General features: G+C 47.2%; 1 protein-coding gene across 2 annotated transcripts in view; it reads right to left on the bottom strand.

Annotated features, from left to right (window-relative positions):
* The window catches only part of TOP1 (DNA topoisomerase I), a 40,830-nt gene extending 18,208 nt beyond the window's left edge, over positions 1-22,622 (bottom strand). Inside the window, exons 1-4 of one of the 2 annotated variants that reach the window (XM_075571888.1) lie at positions 22,475-22,622; positions 21,705-21,729; positions 1,257-1,344; positions 85-475 (exon numbers count right to left, since the gene is read on the bottom strand). In XM_075571888.1, the coding sequence (XP_075428003.1) occupies positions 85-475; positions 1,257-1,344; positions 21,705-21,729; positions 22,475-22,507 (537 nt within the window). In that variant the 5' untranslated portion in view covers positions 22,508-22,622. The remainder of the gene's footprint in view (positions 1-84; positions 476-1,256; positions 1,345-21,704; positions 21,730-22,474) is intronic. The other variant, XM_075571889.1, reaches the window with a different exon arrangement.
* Between the last annotated feature and the right edge of the window lie 314 nt (positions 22,623-22,936).

Here is a 22,936-nt window from a genome sequence, read left to right as displayed (position 1 = left end):
TGTTAAACTAACGTAACTGTGCCAAAAGCAAAAATTGTGCTGCATTTGTTTTGAGATACTGACAGAATCAAGTCTATAACGTACCTTTTCTTCCTTCCGCTTCTCTCTGTGTTTGTCTTTATGCTTCTCCCCGTGTTTCTCCTTCTCTCCATGCTTCTCCCCGTGTTTCTCCTTTTCCGCCTGCTTCTCTCCCTGCTTCTCCTTCTCTGCCTGCTTCTCCCCGTGCTTCTCCTTCTCTGCCTGCTTCTCCCCGTGCTTCTCTTTCTCTCCCGGCTTCTCCTTCTCTCCGTGTTTCTCCTTTTCTGCCGGCTTCTCCCCGTGCTTCTCCTTCTCTACGTGCTTCTCCTTTTCTGCCGGCTTCTCTCCCAGCTTCTCCTTCTCTCCGTGCTTCTCCTTCTCGCCATCCCGCCGCTTCTCAGACTCTTTGTGTTTGTCCTTCTCCCTGTGTTTCTTTTCCGAAGAGTCTTTGTGTTCGCTGGAAGAGGAGCAAAAAAAAATAAAGGGGGAAGAGTCACGTCCATTTGCATTGTTCTGGTGCCTTCAGCACAGGTGGCTCCGTCAAAGACAGCCACCTGTGCTGAAGCAGGGATATACTGCAAACCTTGATCTCTTTGTGGCCCTTGGGGACCGGAGTTGGCCGCCCTGGGCTGAATCATTTGTCCTTTTCTGGAATACTAAGGCCACAGTATAACATTGGTAGTGTAGGACCTGCTGGGGGGGGGGGGGGGGGGGATTACCGTGACCTTGTTGCAGCTGAACAGCTGTTGGACGAAAGCTTGAACTAAGTGCCCCATACTTATTACAAAAAATATATATAGAAATGAATCAAATAATGTCATATTGGATGGGGCTTCCGTCGTTTATGGTTGTAGACTTATATCAATTCAAAAGCTTCAGACAATGCAAAGAAGTATGGAGAGATGCATGCTGGGTATTACCCAAAGAGACAGGAAAAAATAAAAATTAAATGAATGGGTCCAAAACCAAACCCAAAAAAAGTCTGTGACATCACAATGGGGCAGAAAGTATAATGGCGATGGGAGGGACATACCACAAGAAGGAATGACCATCGTTGGACAAAGATGGAACTCAACTGGATTCCAAGAGACTTAAAGACCAACATGAGGGTGAGGAAATGTGTTGGGGCGACATTAAGAGAGGCTGTAACCGCAGTACCTGGAAGATTATTCGGGAGGCTTCATCCAGCAGTGGGGAGACACGGGTTGAAGACACACACGGTGTATAATGGAGCTCACCTGTTGTTGTGCTTTGTTTTCTCACGGTCTTTATCTTTCTTATGCTCTTTGTGACGATGCTCTTTGTCCTTCTTGTGTTTGTGAGAGTCTGACAGATACGAGAGAAATACAAAACCGAGTCCATTACCAGGCTGGCCGGAAATCACCTACCCCCAACCCCCAATCCATTAGGATGCACAGGCCCCATTTGCACATCGCTGCTAAACCCTGGGGGGCAGAGAAGGGGGAACGGGCAGAGGAGGGGGACACGCCTCAAGCAGAGAGCACCCTCCCAACAGATGCTAGTGTGTGACTCTCCGGCAGGCTACACGCACGCCTAGTTCTCCGCATCCCACCGGGAGAATGGAGATCCCCATCAAACACCTTTTATCGTCTGTGCTGATCACCGATTATTTTTTAACCTTATAGAACAAAAGACAACACCTCAGTGCTACATCCAACGTGACATATATCCTTAAATACGTATCCGTTTATCTCCTCATAAACAAGGGTCATTTAGTGCAATTCTTTGGCCAACGTACATTAACACTACAACCACGTCACGGGTATGGCCCATCTGTAGGTCCAAACACTGCTGCCCCTGCAGAAAGTTCTCAGAACCTCCCTACATGGACCACACCGGGACGTGGCTTAAAATAGTTTGGACAAAGAATTGACCTAAATGACCCTTGCTAACGAGAAGGAGAACTACGTCATGCTGGATGTAGCACGCGGCCTTTTTGTCTTTTGTTCAGGGTAGATGGGATAGGATAGGGCTTCTGAGCATACTTATGTTCTTTAACCTTACCTCAAATCAGGGGATCCCCAGAAGCCGATCCCTAAACGGCCCCCCAACCCCACGGACCCCCTGGTTTCCAACCAACAAGCAGTATTTTTCAAAATGGCCACGGGGTCGGGGGTCGCTGCGATAGGATCTTGCAATTTTCTATATGACCCGGGGGGGGGGGAGGAGAAAGGACAGAACAGCGCAAGAGAGAAAAGGAAAGAGAGCGGGAGAGAGATATAGATATATCCGTGAAAAAGAAACCAAGGATCGTCTCCACCTATGGATGGGAAAGTGCAAGGATTGTATCCCTACTGCCACTAATCCAAAAATGGGATCAGATCTCCCCAATACGTACAAGCTAGTATTTTAGCCAACACTGCCATGTGTACGACAAGACTCATTTTTACATTGACACTTTGTGCTTTTCATGTAAGCAGGCTACATACACGTCACCAGATCAAGTGTTCCTGTTCTTCTTTTGAATCTTAGACCATCAATGTTATTTTAACGCAGAACAGGAAGTCCCTGTGTCATCAGTGTGATGTCACAGAACATTCAGCCCCCCCCAGGAGACAGGGAGATACAATGACCCAGCAGCAGACACTTCTAACACTGGGGACACATCGCTGCTAAAGAAACTCCCTGACATGGGACCTCCATTTTAAAATCCCGCTCTGCAAACAACCCCCTCCTGCTGTCAGCCAGCGGTCCCTGTCACTGGCAGAGCCAGGAGTGACCTCACCGGGAGGTGACAGCCGGACCGCAGAGACGCAGGACGCTGAACATGGCGGCACACTGAGGCCGCGACGTCCATCGCTGTAGCCGGATTATTTTGTGGATATTTACACTTTTCGGCATATATCGCCATTGCGTACGTAAATGTAACTAACGACATTCTTGGCGTAGCGAGGGGAAAAAAGGCGATTACATGTTCTTTGTCACAGGACAAATGTGGTGTTTAAAGGAAAGTATTTTGATATGATAAATTCTGCAGATTCGGCATCTTTAATGAGATTTTTCCATAGAAATAAAGAAATTCCAAGTCGGGAAGCGCCGATATTAAAACTCCCAAAGTTATTACCCGACATGAAACCATCCACATTCAAATGTCTTCAACAGGCCGCGCGTATAGTGCCCGCGACGGGACGGGTGCCGTCACCCATCGCCGTCGCCCCTAGCGAAAGGTATATTTTGCTTTGCGGCGGCGCGGGCTTTCTGGCATGTGATTGGCTCAGGGGCTGTCACATGAGGCGACAGCCCTTGAAAAATCAAATATTGCCAGCTTCCAAATTTGGCGACGCCGCTCCGTCGCATTGTCGCCATCGCGCATACTATAAGCGCACGGGGCGGCGGCAATGTATTTGTTTTTGGGCGACGTCGCGGGCACTACACGCGCGGCCTTAGGCTGCAGCCAGAAGAGTCCGCACAACATTTTAAAGGCGTATACACAGCGCTTACTGACCTCCGGTCAGCCCACACGCAACTTAAAAGATCAATCGGATCTCAGACAGCAAGACGCACCACGCCCGGCATCTATAAACAGAGGGCGGAACGTGGCAACGTTAAAGCAGTTTCAGGGTGGTCTGCCCAAGCCACAGCTGCAAAACGGAGGCCGCCATGGGGCCCCTATAAACAGCACGTAAATCCCTTTGTTTGTCCCTACAGTGGCGTGTGGTGTGGAAGCGGTTAAAGTCCTCCGACTTGTACAGGTGACACGCCGCCGACACGTGTGGAATGTGCTCTGTGTCTAGCTCTCTTAGTGTCGGAAGTACGGAGAGCCAGAGGCTAGGGGAATTTATACAGATGGCTGACAGCAGCGAGGCCGACAAAGGGAACCCTTCCCACCTCCCCCGGGGCTACATTATTATAGCGCCCCCCTCCCCACAATAAAATGCTTCTCTTTGGCGGGTGGCAGTCCCTGCCCCCGGCCACGTCCCTTCGTCACCCTAACTCTCCCAGGCCGGCGAGGAGAGCGGAGATTTGAACCCGGGAGGGGGCGTCTCTCCCACTTCGAAGGCCAGTCTCGTTATTCGGTGACGTCTCTATAAAAGCCGGGCCCGTCGCAAGCAAAAGCCACGGCGCCTGCAAAATGACGGTGCTTTGCGGGCGTACAAAACGGGGCGTAGACTGACACGGGAGGTCGGTCTCGTGGATCTTTAAAATCTCTGACCACTGCTATTAGCCCCCCCCCCCCCCAACAGGTCAGGTTTTCAGAATATCCCAAGTCCAGCACAGTTGGCTCAATCAGAGGCTCAGTCAAATATTGGGCCACCTGTTCTGAAGCAGAGCTATCCTGCCCCCCCCCCATGTAATATTAAATTAAATCCCTGACTGTACAATCCCTGATGAAGGTCCACCGAGGCGTTGGATGCGGTTATGACCTTTTAGCCAGTAAATGCCACTTTTTGATTGCTCTCTCTTTTCGGTGTGCGTGACTACTTTTTTTTTTTTCACCCCAGGGGTTACGCAATGGCCAACGGTGACATCACACCCTGCAATCCCACAGAGCGCCGGACGCAATCTGCACGGAAGGGAAACGGAAGGCGGCCCTTCAGCTTGCGGGTCACATGACCGCGTTCTGCTGGAGGGACCGGGGGCATCCCCTCTAGCACTCAGAGGGTTAATGGAGGGGGGGGGGGGGGGGAAAGACTGGACATTCCCCTCCATTGGCAAAGTGGAGGTTTAACAACCCCCCCCCCTCCCCAGCGTCACACGGGCCAGCAGGAGGCCGCAACTTCCTCTGGCGCGGTTTCCCACTGGCCCACGTCATGTGGTCGTTAATTAAACCTCCAAAAAAAAAAAAGTGCCGGTGGCACCTCTGGAGGTAAGTAACCCGGGAAACAGGGGGTCCCCCAGACATTAAATGAACGCAGCGAGACTCGCGCACTGACCAGGCGGCGAGAGGACCATTGACCAGCTGCGGTCACATGATCGTTTTTATTTTAAACCGTAGGGGGTGGGGGGGGATGTACAGGGATTTTGGGGTCAAAAATTGTGAGAAACTGTTTTTTTGGAGCAATGTCTAAATTCCGGCCTTCTGTGGAAATCTGGTCACGTGCCGCCCGGGCGAGATCACCCCTACGCCACGTTCTAGACGAGATGTGTATTGGCCATTAATCTCACCATGTTTTTTTTATTCACCAACACGTATTCCAACAAGCGCAGAATAGGTTAGCGTCCCAGCGTCAGTAAGCTGCCACACTCCGAGCGAGCCCGGCAAGCTCTGCGGGACAGGCCCGCCAGGTACCAATGTTTAGGCCCGGAAGTGATTATTGCCATTATGTCTCCTATTATGTCCCGTGAATTACTACGGTCACACGCCATGTACATGGGATGGTCACGCACACCTCAATAGGAATCTGAAACTTCTACAATACGCCGCTTAACAAGTGAACGATGGATAGTGACGTGTTCCTTGGGTTAACCAAGGGGCGGCCAACTCCAGTTTAAGGGCCACCAACAGGTGAGGTTTTTGGGATATCCCTGCTTCAGCACAGGTGGCTCAGACATTGACCAAGTCATCTGAACAAGCTCCTCACCCTACCACATGCAGCACTTATCACCTGAGATCTGACTCCAAAAGACTGTTCATGGTCCCAAGGCTCAACAAAGTATTCGGCCGTTCCTCCTTTAACCGTGCACCCCAAAACTGGAACAGTCTACCGGAGACTCTCACCAGTCTAAGCTCTTTCAAAACTAAGGCTGTCTCACATTTTAACTTGGTCTGTAACTGTTACATTCGCCTATAACATATATTATCTTTAACAGTGCATGCAATGTCTTGTATATAATGTATAACCCTGTTCACTTATGTAACTGTGTATTTGTAACCATGTATTATTCGTCATCATATCTCTGTGCCCAGGACATACTTGGAAACGAGAGGTAACTCTCAATGTATTACTTCCTGGTAAAACATGTTATCAATAAATCTGTGCTGAAGCAGGGATATCCTTAAAATCTGACTTATTGGGGGCCCTTGAGAACCGGAAGTTGCCCACCCCTGGGTTAACACCTCATAGCACCCCCCTTTCCCCGCAAAATGGTTACTAGAGACCATACATAAATATACACTTTTTAAATAAAAGCCTGGTTGTTTTTTGGCGATGGGAACCAGCAGCCCCGGGTAAAACGGCGCGCTTTCATGTGCCAACTAAATGAAACAAGGCCGTCGTTAGCCAGACAAACAGAATTGTGTTCTACTTGAATTCAGTGTTCCCAGAGAAAAGCAAAGATAGAATGATATAGTTATTTATTTTTCCACTCGCAACGTGGGACGGAACCATTAAACTGCACCGACTCCCAGTCCTGAAAATCCCCCAGAATTCCTGGGGGCACGCATTGAGTCGCCGTGAGAACGTGGAGCCAGCTGATGCTGCTGGCCGGTCTTCTAAATCTCCTGGATACTGCCACACAAGTAAATCAGAAGTGGCGAGAAGTGTCAGACTTCTCCATCGGATGTTACAAGGAGTTATTGGCGCCTGAGTTTAGAAGCTGAAATCCTTTCTGCCCCCAAATGTACACCCGAGTGTAAGCTCTTCAGGGTAGGGAGTCTCCTCACCCGGTGTTACATTAGGACCCTGATGCCCTAATCCAGGGGTGTTCAACATGAGGATATCCCAGCTTCAGGACAACTGGCTCAATCAGTGTTACCCCACAGTGTGTTGTGCACCATTGTGTTACCCCACAGTGTGTTGTGCACCATTGTGTTACCCCACAGTGTGTTGTGCACCATTGTGTTACCCCACAGTGTGTTGTGCACCATTGTGTTACCCCACAGTGTGTTGTGCACCATTGTGTTACCCCACAGTGTGTTGTGCACCATTGTGTTACCCCACAGTGTGTTGTGCACCATTGTGTTATCCCACAGTGTGTGCACCATTGTGTTACCCCACAGTGTGTGCACCATTGTGTTATCCCACAGTGTGTGCACCATTGTGTTACCCCACAGTGTGTGCACCATTGTGTTACCCCACAGTGTGTGCACCATTGTGTTACCCCACAGTGTGTGCACCATTGTGTTACCCCACAGTGTGTGCACCATTGTGTTACCCCACAGTGTGTGCACCATTGTGTTATCCCACAGTGTGCAACAGCTGATGCTCTGTAGGTAACAGCGCAGCATGGTTGCTATGAAACCGTTCCCCCCGCAGTGACCAGGCCCGGGATCATGCCGGAGCAGGCACTCATCACCACGGGCCTCCGGCCCGGTGCTGCAGGGTCTGCGAGGAGAGTGTGTGCGGTGGCCTAGGGCCGGGACTTCGGGCCTACTCCCAACTCACACCCGGCCCGGAGGCCCCGGGCACAGGCAGCGGCACTGCCCTCCCCGGGGAGAGCCGGGCACAGGCAGCGGCACTGCCCTCCCCGGGGAAAGCCGGGCACAGGCAGCGGCACTGCGCTCCCCGGGGAGAGCCGGGCACAGGCAGCGGCACTGCGCTCCCCGGGGAGAGCCGGGCACAGGCAGCGGCACAGCGCTCCACGGGGAGAGCCGGGCACAGGCAGCGGCACTGCGCTCCCCGGGGAGAGCCGGGCACAGGCAGCGGCACTGCCCTCCCCGGGGAAAGCCGGGCACAGGCAGCGGCACTGCGCTCCCCGGGGAGAGCCGGGCACAGGCAGCGGCACTGCGCTCCCCGGGGAGAGCCGGGCACAGGCAGCGGCACTGCGCTCCCTGGGGAGAGCCGGGCACAGGCACTGCGCATCCCGGGGAGAGCCGGGCACAGGCAGCGGCACTGCGCACCCCGGGGAGAGCCGGGCACAGGCAGCGGCACTGCGCTCCCCGGGGAGAGCCGGGCACAGGCACTGCGCTCCCCGGGGAGAGCCGGGCACAGGCACTGCGCTCCCCGGGGAGAGCCGGGCACAGGCAACGGCACTGCGCTCCCCGGGCAGAGCCGGGCACAGGCAGCGGCACTGCGCTCCCCGGGCAGAGCCGGGCACAGGCAGCGGCACTGCGCTCCCCGGGGAGAGCCGGGCACAGGCAATGGCACTGCACTCCCCGGGGAGAGCCGGGCACAGGCAGCGGCACTGCGCTCCCCGGGCAGAGCCGGGCACAGGCAGCGGCACTGCGCACCCCAGGGAGAGCCGGGCACAGGCAGCGGCACTGCACACCCCGGGGAGAGCCGGGCACAGGCAGCGGCACTGCGCTCCCCGGGGAGAGCCGGGCACAGGCAGCAGCACTGCGCTCCCCGGGGAGAGCCGGGCACAGGCAGCGGCACTGCGCTCCCCGGGGAGAGCCGGGCACAGGCACTGCGCTCCCCGGGAAGAGCCGGGCACAGGCACTGCGCTCCCCGGGGAGAGCCGGGCACAGGCACTGCGCACCCCGGGGAGAGTCGGGCACAGGCAGCGGCACTGCGCACCCCGGGGAGAGCCGGGCACAGGCAGCGGCACTGCACACCCCGGGGAGAGCCGGGCACAGGCACTGCGCACCCCGGGGAGAGCCGGGCACAGGCAGCGGCACTGCGCTCCCCGGGGAGAGCCGGGCACAGGCACTGCGCTCCCCGGGGAGAGCCGGGCACAGGCAGCGGCACTGCGCTCCCCGGGGAGAGCCGGGCACAGGCAGCGGCACAGCGCTCCCCGGGGAGAGCCGGGCACAGGCAGCGGCACCAATATAAGAATACATTGTAGCTGCCGAGTTAGGATAGATTGAAACTGAAAGACGGCCATTTAGTGAACCCTGGGAAACTGAATCTTTGCTGATCGATTACAGGAGAACTAATCAATTGGCAATTTAGGTAATCAGCTTTCAATAAAAGCTAATCCAAGGCTGCATAAACTTTCCCATACATATAAAACACACATATTTGAAGCAAACGAGCGTGCACATGTGTTACAGCTTTCTCCCTCTCTAAGAACTGGATACTATTTTCCTAGAAGGAGAAAATGTCTCTTTTTCAATCTCAGGAAACAGAAAGGTGACACTTTGTGACAGATGTCATGCAAATGTCATAATAAGCGATACGTGTGCAGTGCGCTCTCTAATGCAGAGACACCCTGCATGGCAAGTGCAAACCAGGGCAGAGACTGGCAAGTCTTACACAAAATGTACTATTTTACCAGATTTGGGTAAACTGAGGTTTTTAACCTGTTAGCTACCGGCTGCGACACGCGGGAACCGGCGGACTGATGTAACCGCTGGTTAAGTAGCGTGCGTGCCTCCCTAACCCTTTCAGAAAAAACATGTATCTGCATTTATTTCGATTTTTTTTTTAAATCAGCTGGAGCCTCAGGCACGGATTCAACTAATAACGGGCAACATTAAAACCCGCTCTGAGGGATAAAGGACATCAACTTTATTAATAAAAATAGAAAGCAAAGAGGCCAGACAGGTCCGAAGGAGGGGGGATAAGCAGCCTGTCACACACAGCAGAGTAACTATAGTAAGACATAGATATATCTCTGTATCAGCCTCCCGCAGCCATGTCTCACACACACTATGTATGTATAGTATGTATGCCGCAGCCATGTCACGGAGACCCAGGCCTCATGCACACACAGCTCATGTATGTTTGTATAGTATGCCGCAGGCATGTCACGGAGACCCAGGCCTCGCGCACACACAGTGCATGTATGTATATATGTCGCAGCCATGTCACGGAGACCCAGGCCTCCCGCGCACACAGTGCATGTATGTATATATGCCGCAGCCATGTCACGGAGACCCAGGGCTCGCGCACACACAGTGCATGTATGTATATATGCCGCAGCCATGTCACGTAGACCCAGGCCTCGCGCACACAGTGCATATATGTATCCTGCAGCCATGTCACGGAGGCTGAGGCCTCGCGCAGAGTGCATGTATGTGTATATATGCCACAGCCATGTCACGGAGGCCCAGGCCTCGCGCACACAGTGTATGTATATGTCGCAGCCATGTCACGGAGGCCCAGGCCTCGCGCACACAGTGTATGTATATGTCGCAGCCATGTCATGAAAGAGAAGAAAAAGTCCGTCTCCCACAGCAGAGAAAGCTACACTGGCATAAGAGTAATAAAGTGTGTGTGTGTGTGTATATACGCACACCTACACACGGCGTAATATAGAAAATTAAACTTGAAGTGTCTCAGTAAAGAGGAACAGTTACACTGAATCAGTGCCACAAGCGATATGAAAGTAACCCTGCAAATGATGGAGAAAAGCCAATATGGTGAAGCACTGTAAGATTGTATTGTAACACGCAATGGTGAAAAGCTACTCGCAATGTAGCAGAAGTTAACAGCATTTCGGATACAATCCCAGCCACAATGGAGACCGCGGGAGGCGGCGTCTCTGCCTCCACGCTGGGACGCCACGAATCAGCTGACCGAGTCCAAGAATCAAATCTTTGCGCCGTTTCTCCCCCGCTCGCCACCTGACGACGACGACGACGATGGGATGCAGGAGATTGCTGTGGTTGTCCTACAGTCAGTATACACTTCTTGCTGCGCTCCGTCAGTCTCGATTGCACTGTAGTATTAGGTGGTCGGACTGTTATTCAGCAAGTTATATGAGCATTAAGGCAAAAAGCAGCGCACAGCCAAGGGAGTAGGGTCCAAAACAAGAAAAGTTTGTTGAGAAATAGATTAAAAAAAAAAAAAAAAAAAAAAGCTACACGGCTCCCCTACGCGTTTCGTACACGGCTCTCCTACGCGTTTCGTACACTTCTGTACTTCATCTACTACAGCGGCTGGCACGCCGCAGAGAAATCTCCTGATGTGGATATTCAAGTCAAAGTACTACAGATGTGAGTACTTTCCTGAATGAGGACTTTTGTTATAGACACCCCCAATGAGGTTTTGGGTGAGTGTGGAGTACCTCACCTTCTTTAAACCTGCAGGGGATATATGTCATATTGCTAAAAAAGGTCTGATCTCTTCAGGATTGGATATATATGCATTTATTTTTCAAACAAATACAAAAATGGAGTTAGTTGTTGTGTATATGTATGTATGTATGTATGTATGTATGTATATATGTATATATGTGTACACACACACACACACACACACACACGGTATTTTCGACACTTTTTTACTATAAGAGCATTAACCCTACGTGTTTCCTCTCAGTCGAGACTACCACAGGGTTATCAGCAAGAAGTGTATACTGACTGTAGGACTACCATATTGACGTCATCATCAGGTGGCGAGCGGGGGGGGGGGGGGGGCGGGGGGAAATGGCGCGAAGATTTGATTCTTGGACTCGGTCAACATATTCGTGGAGGCAGACACGCCGCCACCCGCGGTCTCCATTGTGGCTGGGATTGTATAAGAAATGCTGTTAACTTCTGCTACATTGCGAGTAGCTTTTCACCATTGCGTGTTACAATACAATCTTACAGTGCTTCACTATATTGTCTTTTCTCCATCATTTGCAGGGTTACTTTCATATCGCGTGTCGCACCGATTCAGTGCAACTGTTCCTCTTTACTGAGACACTTCAAGTTTCTATATTGTGCCTTATGTTTATTTTAAATTTGTATCTTAATGTTGGTTATTGTGTAGAACAATACTATGAGCTTACTATTTATAGGAAAATCACAAATCTCCTCAGTGAATTCGTAAAGATTGGACATGCGAATCAGCTGTTTTGGTGCGAATTTTGTACTTTTGATTCTCCTATAAATAGTAAGCTCATTCCCTCAAACTCCACTCCCAGAGGAAGACGGTTTGTCGAAACGCGTGGGAGTGTTTGGAGGGGGAACCCCCTAACTTCTCACCATCAAGGGACTCTGCTTCTTACGGAGGGCATTTTGGTGACGTATTATGAGCTATGCTCTATGCTGCCACATGTTCTCTCTCTGGACTGATTTCCATGGTGTCTTAATTCTCAGTATGGCACAGCACGTTATGGATGGAGTTAGATTTGTTACATCTCTATCCCTGACTTCCAGTATTCAGTTTCTGCAGCACTGTGTGTACTGTGTGTGTGCAGCTGTTTGCCAATCTGGTATTACACTTTATTATCTGTATTATACCAATATTTGGTTGCCATTTTCTACTTATTAGGTAGTCCAGCACACCATTTACTATGTTGCAATACCAGTTACCCATTAGAGCTTTTTTGAGATCATATCTGTGATTAGTTCATCCATGTTTCCGTCTCCCTGGTGACCAGATGAGTTTGTTTGGATTACCCACTCCTTTTTTTAACATTTCTCCCCCTGTTTTTATTCATATCAATAAATTGTTTACATCTTTTCGGTATACCCGTGTGCTCGTGGTTGGATACTTTTTAGTGGTTACATATTATTAATTATCCTTTTGAGCACCACTGTCTATTGCTACACTAGCATATGTTTATGACAGTCTTTGGGTAACACTTTACACAGGCGTGCATGCGGTATAATAAATATATATCAGAATAAATTAGTTCTTCAGTATTCGGTGATACTTTTTATTGGACTAACAATTTATGTCATAGGACAAGCTTTTGAGAGTTCTCCTCTCTTCTTCAGGTCAGGCAATACTGATATACAAAGGATTCAATGGCTAAAACAGTGTAGAGAGGGAAAAAAAAACATCTACAGTAAATATCTGGTTTTTTTTCCTCTCTCTACACTGTTTTAGCCATTGAATCCTTTGTATAACAGTATTGCTTGACCTGAAGAAGAGAGGAGAACTCTCGAAAGCTTGTCCTATGACATAAATTGTTAGTCCAATAAAAAAAGGTATCACCGAATACTGAAGAACTAATTTATTCTGCACTATCGCAACTGGATTAACACGGCTATTTTCTGAGATATATATATATATATATATATATATATGTTCGACAAACCTATACATTTGCACGCCCCAGGCGAGTAGATTTAACATCGTGGCGAGCTCCTATTGGCCAAAGCAGCACACGTGTGGTACTAGGTTGTGAGTAGATTTTTTTTTGACACACACACACACACGTGAAAAAGAAAGTACACCCTCTTTCAATTCTATTGTTTTACATATCAGGACATAATCATCTGTTCCTTAGCAGGTCTTAAAATTAGGTAAATACAACCTGAGATGAACAACAACACAGGACATATTACACCGTGTCATGATTTATTTAACAAAAATAAAGCCAAAATAGAGAAGCCATGTGTGAAAAACTAAGTATACCTTATGATTCAATAGCTTGTAGAACCACCTTTAGCAGCAATAACTTGAAGTAATCGTTTTCTGTATGACTTTATCAGTCTCTCACATTGTTGTGGAGGAATTTTGTCCCACTCTTCTTTACAACGTTGCTTCAGTTCATTGAGTTTTGTGGGCATTTGTTTATGCACAGCTCGCTTAAGGTCCCGCCACAGCATTTCAATCGGGTTGAGGTCTGGACTTTGACTGGGCCATTGCAACACCGTGATTCTTTTCTTTTTCAGCCATTCTGTTGTAGATTTGCTGGTGTGCTTGGGATCATTGTCCTGTTGCATGACCCAATTTCGGCCAAGCATTAGCTGTCGGACAGATGGCCTCACATTTGACTCTAGAATACTTTGGTATACAGAGGAGTACATGGTCAACTCAGAGACTGCAAGGTTCCCAGGTCCTGTGGCTGCAAAACAAGCCCAAATCATCACCCCATCACCACCGTGCTTGACGGTTGGTATGAGGTGTTTGGTTTTCGCCAAACGTGGCGCTGTGCCATCGTTGTGCCAAACATCTCCACTTTGGTCTCGTCTGTCCAAAGGACATTGTTCCAGAAGTTGTGGTTTGTTCAGATGCAACTTTGCAAACCTAAGCCGTGCTGCCATGTTCTTTTTAGAGAGAAGAGGCTTTCTCCTGGCAACCCTTCCAAACAAACCATACTTGTTCAGTCTTTTTCTAATTGTACTGTCATTAACTTTAACATTTAACATGCTAACTGAGGCCTGTAGAGTCTTGAGATGTAACTCTTGGGTTTTTTGCAATTTCTCTGAGCATTGCACGGTCTGACCTTGGGGTGAATTTGCTGGGACGTCCACTTCTGGGAAGATTGGCAACTGTCTTGAATGTTTTCCACTTTTGAATAATCTTTCTCACTGTAGAATGATGGACTTTAAATTGTTTGGAAATAGCCTTATAACCCTTCCCAGATTGATGGGCAGAAACAATTGCTTCTCTAAGATTATTGCTGATGTCTTTCCTCCTTGGCATTGTGTTAACACACTCCTGAATGCTCCAGACCAGCAAACTGTTAAAACTTCGGCTTTTATAGGTGGTCACACTTGCTGATGATCAATTAATCAAAGGCATGTGATTAGCAGCACCTGCCTGCTACTTAGCATCTTAATTCCTATGGAAGCAGTAAGGGTGTACTGAGTTTTTCACATATGGCTTCTCCATTTTGGCTTTATTTTTGTTAAATAAACCATGACAGTGTAATATGTCATGTGCTGTTGTTCATCTGAGGTTGTATTTACCCAATTTTAAGACCTGCTTAAGCTATGTCAGGCCTCGGTGTGTCTGTGGATCCCACAGCCATGTCACTGTGGTGTGTGTGTGTATCTCTGGCTCCCATAGCTATGTCATGCCTCGGTGTGTCTGTGGATCCCACAGCCATGTCACTGTGGTGTGTGTGTGTGTGTGTGTGTGTGTGTGTGTATCTCTGGCTCCCACAGCTATGTCAGGCCTCGGTGTGTCTGTGGATCCCACAGCCATGTCACTGTGGCTCATGTGAGTGACGGTCACCTTTGCGAGTGGAAATACACATTTTTTATTTGTAATTGTTTTAATAAACGTCACTATGCCATGGGATTTCTTATGTCTTTTGATTAAGATGCAGCCCAGTAGTATCTAACTTGGTAAAGGACTTGGAAGACCAGTCCACCTGCAGTTGACATTTAGATACCATATCTATGCAAGTGCTTTTCATAGATCTATGTAGCCAATTTATATCCATGTACGGAGTTACAGCAGATAGATATCATCGTATTTATCCGGTCCACGCGCCAGAGGACGTCCATCTTTTGTGCTTTCCAGTTTCTTGGAGGGACGTGGAGATCCCACCTTTTAGGTCTCCGGTAGTGGGACTGAACATTGTTCTCCTGGGACTATTTAGAACCGGAGTTTTTCCGCCCCGACCATCTCCAGGGACTATAAACCTATCTCTGTTATATTTTTATTTCTTCACTTTTTTTTAAACTTATAACCACCACATTTTTTTTAATAGATATTATTTAGTGCTAACGCTTCCATTTTCGGTTTAGGATTGCACGTGTGTGTACGTGTGTGTGTGTATCCCTGCGTATGTATGCATGCATGCATCTCTGGCTCCCCGCAGCCATGACGGGCCTGTGTGTGTGTGAGAATATATATATCCTTGTATGTGTATCTCAGGCTCCCGCAGCCATGACAGGCCTGTCTCTCTCTGTATATACGTATACACACATACACAGGTGTGTATCCCTGTGTGTGTGATGTGTGTATATATGTGCATCTCCGTGTGGGTATATCCCTGGGTGTGCACACACCTGTATCCCTGGGTAAGTGTGTGATAGTGTGTAATACACACACATCTCCCTGTATATCCGAGTGTGTATGTGTGTCTCCCTGTATATCTGTGTGTGTATCCATGTGTGTATGTGTGTATCCGTGTGTGTGTCCCTATATTTATTAAATGTGTTACCAGGAAGTAATACATTGAGAGTTACCTCTCGTTATCATGTATGTCCTAGGCACAGAGTTAAGATGACAAATAATACATGGATACAAATACAGTACATAGTTACAAAAGTGAACAAGGTATACATTATATACACAAGACATAGATAGCATGCACAGTTGGAGATAATATATATTATAGATGTATGTAGCAGTTACAGTGTGTGTGTGTGTGTGTGTGTGTGTGTGTGTGTGTGTGTGTGTGTGTGTGTGTGTGTGTGTGTATATATATATATATATACACACATACACACACATATACATACATATACACACACACCTCCCTGTATTTGTATATATGTGTGTGTGTATTTGTATATCTCCCTGTGTGTGTGCGCGCGCGCATATATGTGTGTGTGTGGGTGTTTGTATACACACACATCCCTGTATTTGTATATGTATGTGTGTGTGTATTTGTATATCTCCCTGTGTGTGTGTGTGTGTGTGTGTGTATATATGTGTGTGTCTCCCTGACTGTGTGTAAATATCTATTTATATGTGTGTGTCTCTATATATGTGTGTATGTCTCCTAGTATATCCCTGTGTGTATATGTGTGTGTGTATAGATGTATGTGTGTGTGTGTATAGATGTATGTGTGTGTGTGTATAGATGTATGTGTGTGTGTGTATAGATGTATGTGTGTGTGTGTATAGATGTATGTGTGTGTGTATAGATGTATGTGTGTGTGTATAGATGTATGTGTGTGTGTATAGATGTATGTGTGTGTGTATAGATGTATGTGTGTGTGTATAGATGTATGTGTGTGTGTATAGATGTATGTGTGTGTGTATAGATGTATGTGTGTGTGTATAGATGTATGTGTGTGTGTATAGATGTATGTGTGTGTGTGTGTGTGTCTATATCTCTGCGTGTGTGTATGTATATGTGTGTGTCTCCCTGTGTGTGTATATATCTCCGTGTGTGTGTCTCCCTGAGTGTGTGTAAATATCTATTTATGTGTGTGTGTGTCTCTATATATGTGTGTATGTGTGTATGTCTCCTAGTATATCCCTGTGTGTATGTGTGTGTGTATAGATGTATGTGTGTGTGTGTGTGTATAGATGTATGTGTGTGTGTGTGTGTGTGTGTGTATAGATGTGTGTGTGTGTGTGTGTGTGTGTGTGTGTGTGTGTGTGTATAGATGTATGTGTGTGTGTGTGTGTGTATATAGATGTGTGTGTGTGTGTGTGTGTATAGATGTATGTGTATGTGTGTGTGTGTGTGTGTATAGATGTGTGTGTGTGTATAGATGTGTGTGTGTGTGTGTGTGTGTGTATAGATGTATGTGTGTGTGTGTGTGCGTATAGATGTATGTGTGTGTGTGTGTGCGTATAGATGTATGTGTGTGTGTGTATAGATGTATGTGTGTGTGTGTATATAGATGTATGTGTGTGTGTGTGTGTGTGTGTGTGTGTGTGTGTGTATATAGATGTATGTGTGTGTGTATATATATAGATGTGTATGTGTGTGTGTGTGTGTGTGTGTATATAGATGTATGTGTGTGTGTGTGTGTGTATAGATGTATGTGTGTGTGTGTGTGTGTGTGTGTGTGTGTATAGATGTATGTGTGTGTGTGTGTGTGTGTATATAGATGTATGTGTGTGTGTGTATAGATGTATGTGTGTGTGTGTATAGATGTGTGTGTGTGTGTGTGTGTGTGTATAGATGTATGTGTGTGTGTGTGTATAGATGTATGTGTGTGTGTGTGTGTGTGTGTAGATGTATGTGTGTGTATAGATGTGTGTGTGTGTGTATATAGATGTGTGTGTGTGTGTGTGTGTATATAGATGTGTGTGTGTGTGTGTGTGTGTATATAGATGTATGTATGTGTGTGTGTGTATAGATGTATGTGTGTGTGTATAGATGTATGTGTGTATAGATGTATGTGTGTGTGTGTATAGATGTATGTGTGTGTGTATAGATGTATGTGTGTGTGTGTATAGATGTATGTGTGTGTGTGTATAGATGTATGTGTGTGTGTGTATAGATGTATGTGTGTGTGTGTGTGTGTGTGTGTGTGTGTGTGTGTGTGTGTGTGTGTGTGTGTGTGTGTGTGTGTGTGTGTGTGTGTATAGATGTGTGTGTGTGTGTGTGTGTGTGTGTGTATATAGATGTATGTGTGTGTGTGTGTGTGTGTGTGTATATAGATGTATGTGTGTGTGTGTGTGTGTGTGTGTGTGTGTGTGTATATAGATGTATGTGTGTGTGTGTGTGTGTGTGTGTGTGTGTGTGTATATAGATGTATGTGTGTGTGTGTGTGTGTATATAGATGTATGTGTGTGTGTGTGTGTGTATATAGATGTATGTGTGTGTGTGTGTGTGTATATAGATGTATGTGTGTGTGTGTGTGTGTGTGTGTGTGTGTGTGTGTGTGTGTGTGTGTGTGTGTGTGTGTATATAGATGTATGTGTGTGTGTGTATATAGATGTATGTATGTGTGTGTGTATAGATGTATGTGTGTGTGTATAGATGTATGTGTGTATAGATGTATGTGTGTGTGTGTGTGTGTATAGATGTATGTGTGTGTGTATAGATGTATGTGTGTATAGATGTATGTGTGTATAGATGTATGTGTGTGTGTGTGTATAGATGTATGTGTGTGTGTGTGTGTGTGTGTGTGTGTGTGTGTATAGATGTGTGTGTGTGTATAGATGTATGTGTGTGTGTGTGTGTGTATATAGATGTATGTATGTGTGTGTGTATAGATGTATGTGTGTGTGTGTATAGATGTATGTGTGTGTGTGTGTGTGTGTGTGTGTGTGTGTGTGTGTGTGTGTGTGTATATAGATGTATGTGTGTGTGTGTGTGTGTGTGTGTGTGTGTATATATAGATGTATGTGTGTGTGTGTGTGTGTGTATATAGATGTATGTGTGTGTGTGTGTGTGTGTATATAGATGTATGTGTGTGTGTGTGTGTGTATATAGATGTATGTGTGTGTGTGTGTGTGTGTGTGTGTGTGTGTGTGTGTGTGTGTGTGTGTGTGTGTGTGTGTATATAGATGTATGTGTGTGTGTGTATATAGATGTATGTATGTGTGTGTGTATAGATGTATGTGTGTGTGTATAGATGTATGTGTGTATAGATGTATGTGTGTGTGTGTGTGTGTGTGTATAGATGTATGTGTGTGTGTATAGATGTATGTGTGTGTGTATAGATGTATGTGTGTGTGTATAGATGTATGTGTGTATAGATGTATGTATAGATGTGTGTATAGATGTATGTGTGTGTGTGTGTGTGTGTGTGTGTGTGTGTGTGTGTGTGTGTGTGTGTGTGTGTGTATAGATGTGTGTGTGTGTATAGATGTATGTGTGTGTGTGTGTGTGTATATAGATGTATGTATGTGTGTGTGTATAGATGTATGTGTGTGTGTGTATAGATGTATGTGTGTATAGATGTATGTGTGTGTGTGTATAGATGTATGTGTGTGGTGTGTGTGTGTGTGTGTGTGTGTGTGTGTGTGTGTGTGTGTGTGTGTGTGTGTGTATATAGATGTATGTGTGTGTGTGTATATAGATGTATGTATGTGTGTGTGTATAGATGTATGTGTGTGTGTATAGATGTATGTGTGTATAGATGTATGTGTGTGTGTGTGTGTGTATAGATGTATGTGTGTGTGTATAGATGTATGTGTGTATAGATGTATGTGTGTATAGATGTATGTGTGTGTGTGTGTGTGTGTATAGATGTATGTGTGTGTGTGTGTGTGTGTGTGTGTGTGTGTGTATAGATGTGTGTGTGTGTATAGATGTATGTGTGTGTGTGTGTGTGAATATAGATGTATGTATGTGTGTGTGTATAGATGTATGTGTGTGTGTGTATAGATGTATGTGTGTGTGTGTATAGATGTATGTGTGTGTGTATAGATGTATGTGTATGTGTGTGTGGTGTGTGTGGTGTGTGTGTGTGTGTGTGTGTGTGTGTGTGTGTGTGTGTGTGTGTGTGTGTGTGTGTGTGTGTGTGTGTGTGTGTGTGTGTGTGTGTATAGATGTGTGTGTGTGTATAGATGTATGTGTGTGTGTGTGTGTGTGTGTGTGTGTGTGTGTATATAGATGTATGTGTGTGTGTGTGTATGTGTGTATATGTATGTGTATGTGTGTATATGTATGTGTATGTGTGTATATGTATGTGTATGTCTATATCTCTGCGTGTGTGTATGTATATGTGTGTCTCCCTGTGTGTATATATCTCCGTGTGTGTGTCTCCCTGCGTGTGTGTAAATATCTATTTATATGTGTGTGTGTGTCTCTATATATGTGTGTATGTGTGTATGTGTGTATGTCTCCTGGTATATCCCTGTGTGTATATGTGCGTGTGTATATAGATGTGTGTATATAGATGTGTGTGTGTGTGTATATAGATGTGTGTGTGTGTATATAAATGTGTGTGTGTGTATATAAATGTGTGTGTGTGTGTGTATATAAATGTGTGTGTGTGTGTGTGTGTGTGTGTATATAAATGTGTGTGTGTGTATATATAAATGTGTGTGTGTGTGTGTGTGAGTGTGTATATAAATGTGTGTGTGTGTGTGTGTGTGTGTGTATATAGATGTGTGTGTGTGTGTGTGTGTGTATAGATGTGTGTGTGTGTGTGTGTGTGTGTGTGTATAGATGTGTGTGTGTGTGTGTGTGTGTGTGTGTGTGTGTGTGTGTATATAGATGTGTGTGTGTGTGTGTGTGTATATATGTGTGTGTGTGTGTGTGTGTGTGTATATATAGATGTGTGTGTGTGTGTGTGTGTGTATATAGATGTGTGTGTGTGTGTGTGTGTGTGTGTGTGTGTATGTATATAGATGTGTGTGTGTGTGTGTGTGTGTGTGTGTATAGATGTGTGTGTGTGTGTGTGTGTGTGTATATAGATGTGTGTGTGTGTGTGTGTGTGTATATATAGATGTGTGTGTGTGTATATAGATGTGTGTGTGTGTATATAGATGTGTGTGTGTGTGTGTGTGTGTGTGTGTGTGTGTGTGTGTGTATATAGATGTGTGTGTGTATATATAGATGTGTGTGTGTGTGTGTGTATATAGATGTGTGTGTGTGTGTATATATCGATGTGTGTGTGTGTGTGTGTGTGTGTGTGTGTGTGTGTGTGTGTGTGTGTGTGTGTGTGTGTATATAGATGTGTGTCTCCCTGCGTGTGTATATGTGTATTTGTATGTGTATGTATATGTATATATCTCCCTGTATGTGTATGTCTCCGTGTGTATATATATATATATATATATATATATATATCTATATATATCTCCCTGTATGTGTATATATATGTGTGTATGTCTCCCTGTACTGTATCTCCCTGTGTGTGTGTATATGTATACGTCTCCCTGTGTGTGTATATGTATACGTCTCCCTGTGTGTATCTCGGGCTCCCGCAGCCATGTCGGGCCTCTCTCTGCCTCTCACTGTCTCTCTGACAAAATGGCGCAGAGACTAAGTCCGCATCGAGCCTCCCCGCACTTTCTCCCGGGGAATCCGGGGTCACCCCGGCGGGTGACGGACCCGGGGAAGCAGGGGAGGGGATCCCCGGAGCGGCCTGAGGAGGGGGGAGGGATCCGGGGAGAGCTGAGAGGCCGGGAAGGGGGAGATATCCGGGGCTGGAGGTGAACAAAGGGGCCGGTGAGGAAGGAGACGGGACTTAGTCTCTGGGACGCCATGTCTGCGCTTTATAAGGAGGGGGGAGTCACAGGGCCTCACACCCCAATACATCCTCTCTATAGCAGCCAAATGCACCCCCTTCTCCCACCTAACACCAACACATACACCCCACTAAATATCCTATATACCACCCCACTAAATATCCTATATACCACCCCACTAAATCCCCTATATACCACCCCAATACACCCCCCACTAAATCCCCTATATACCACCCCAATACACCCCCCACTAAATCCCCTATATACCACCCCAATATAAGCCCCACTAAATCCCCTATATACCACCCAATAAATCCCCTATATGCCATCCCAATACACCCCCACTAAACCCCATATATGCCACCCCAATACACCCCACTATATACCACCCCACTACACCACCCCAATACATACTCCCACCCAACACCCCAAAGGAGGGGAAAAAACCAAACTCACCGTTTACCCGAAAATCCGCTTCAATCTGCAAAAAAAGGGGGGGCGGGGGGAGAGGGTGAGACCCTATATGTGAAGAGGAGGTGGTTCCTACCCCCACGCCCCCAAAACAAATGTACCCCCCCCATATATGTGATGATGTTGGGGTTATGAGAAGGTCAGATGTTAGGGGGATACATGAAGTGCGTTGTGGGGGTGTCAGATGATCACCCCCCCATTAGATGCCATATAAAGTCATTAATAGGGTGCAGATATCCTGTAGTGGGGTGGGGGTGCTGGGGGTTGTCACTACCTCATCATTTGGGGTGAGAGAGCTTACAAGCAGTCACTTTGTTTCATTAGGGACATTGCTGCTTCTGTCACAGTATTTAGGGTCAAAAGGGGGATTCTGAAGGGAGTTGGGGGCGGGGGGGGGCTGCTTTGGGGTGTGTGGATTTATAATGGGGGTGAGTAGGATCTGAAGGATTTACAAAAGGGCTTTTCTGGGAACAGAGAGGAAGCTGGAGTGGATCAGAGTATTTAAAAGGGAAATAGTAGGTATTTGTATGGTGTTAGGGTCTGGAAGGGGGGGGTGGTGGGGGGTAACAGGTATGGGACTAGCTGCTGGGTGTCAGCATGGATTTGGGATTTGCCTATGGCTTTCCAAAGGGGGGGGGGGGAGGGGGTAAAGCTGCATTTTAAACGGGCCCTGCTTAGGATTTATGGGATCCAGGCAGTGCAGATCTGGGCTGCCATGTGGGATATAGGGTGGGGGGGGGGATCTGGGGCCTTACCTGGGAGTCGTTATGAAGCTGATCCCCACTCATCCTCAGGGGGAATATATGGGGGGGTGGGGTATGAATGAGGAGGGGGGTGTCTGCTCTCCGGGTATGGTGTGAGTGCGGCTGGGGGAGCAGTCCACAGCAGAATGAGACACTCAGTCGATTGTGCAACTGACTAAGTCCCGATTTCGGCTTACTGCGCATGCGCGGACGCATTTAAATGGACAAGCCGGGCGGATTTACATACGAAGCCACGCCCGTGGTCCCCGCCCCCTTTACCTCTTGCCCCCGCCCCCCCTCTTGCCGTCAGCTGCTAGGCTAGGCCGACTCTTAAAGCGACAGGGCGTCTCAGTGACGTCACACGTAGTGTGGCCAGACTTAAGAGCTACAGCCTGTCCCAAGGTGAAGGTTAATACTACTACTAATAATAATTTAATACTAATATAACATAAAAGGCGATAGGACAGGTGTAAT

The sequence above is a fragment of the Ascaphus truei genome, chromosome 15 (genome assembly GCF_040206685.1).
Source record: "Ascaphus truei isolate aAscTru1 chromosome 15, aAscTru1.hap1, whole genome shotgun sequence".
In the NCBI taxonomy this organism is placed as follows: domain Eukaryota; kingdom Metazoa; phylum Chordata; class Amphibia; order Anura; family Ascaphidae; genus Ascaphus; species Ascaphus truei.
The sequence above is the reverse complement of the archived record's forward strand: the minus strand, read 5'-3'. Positions and strand labels throughout refer to the sequence as shown.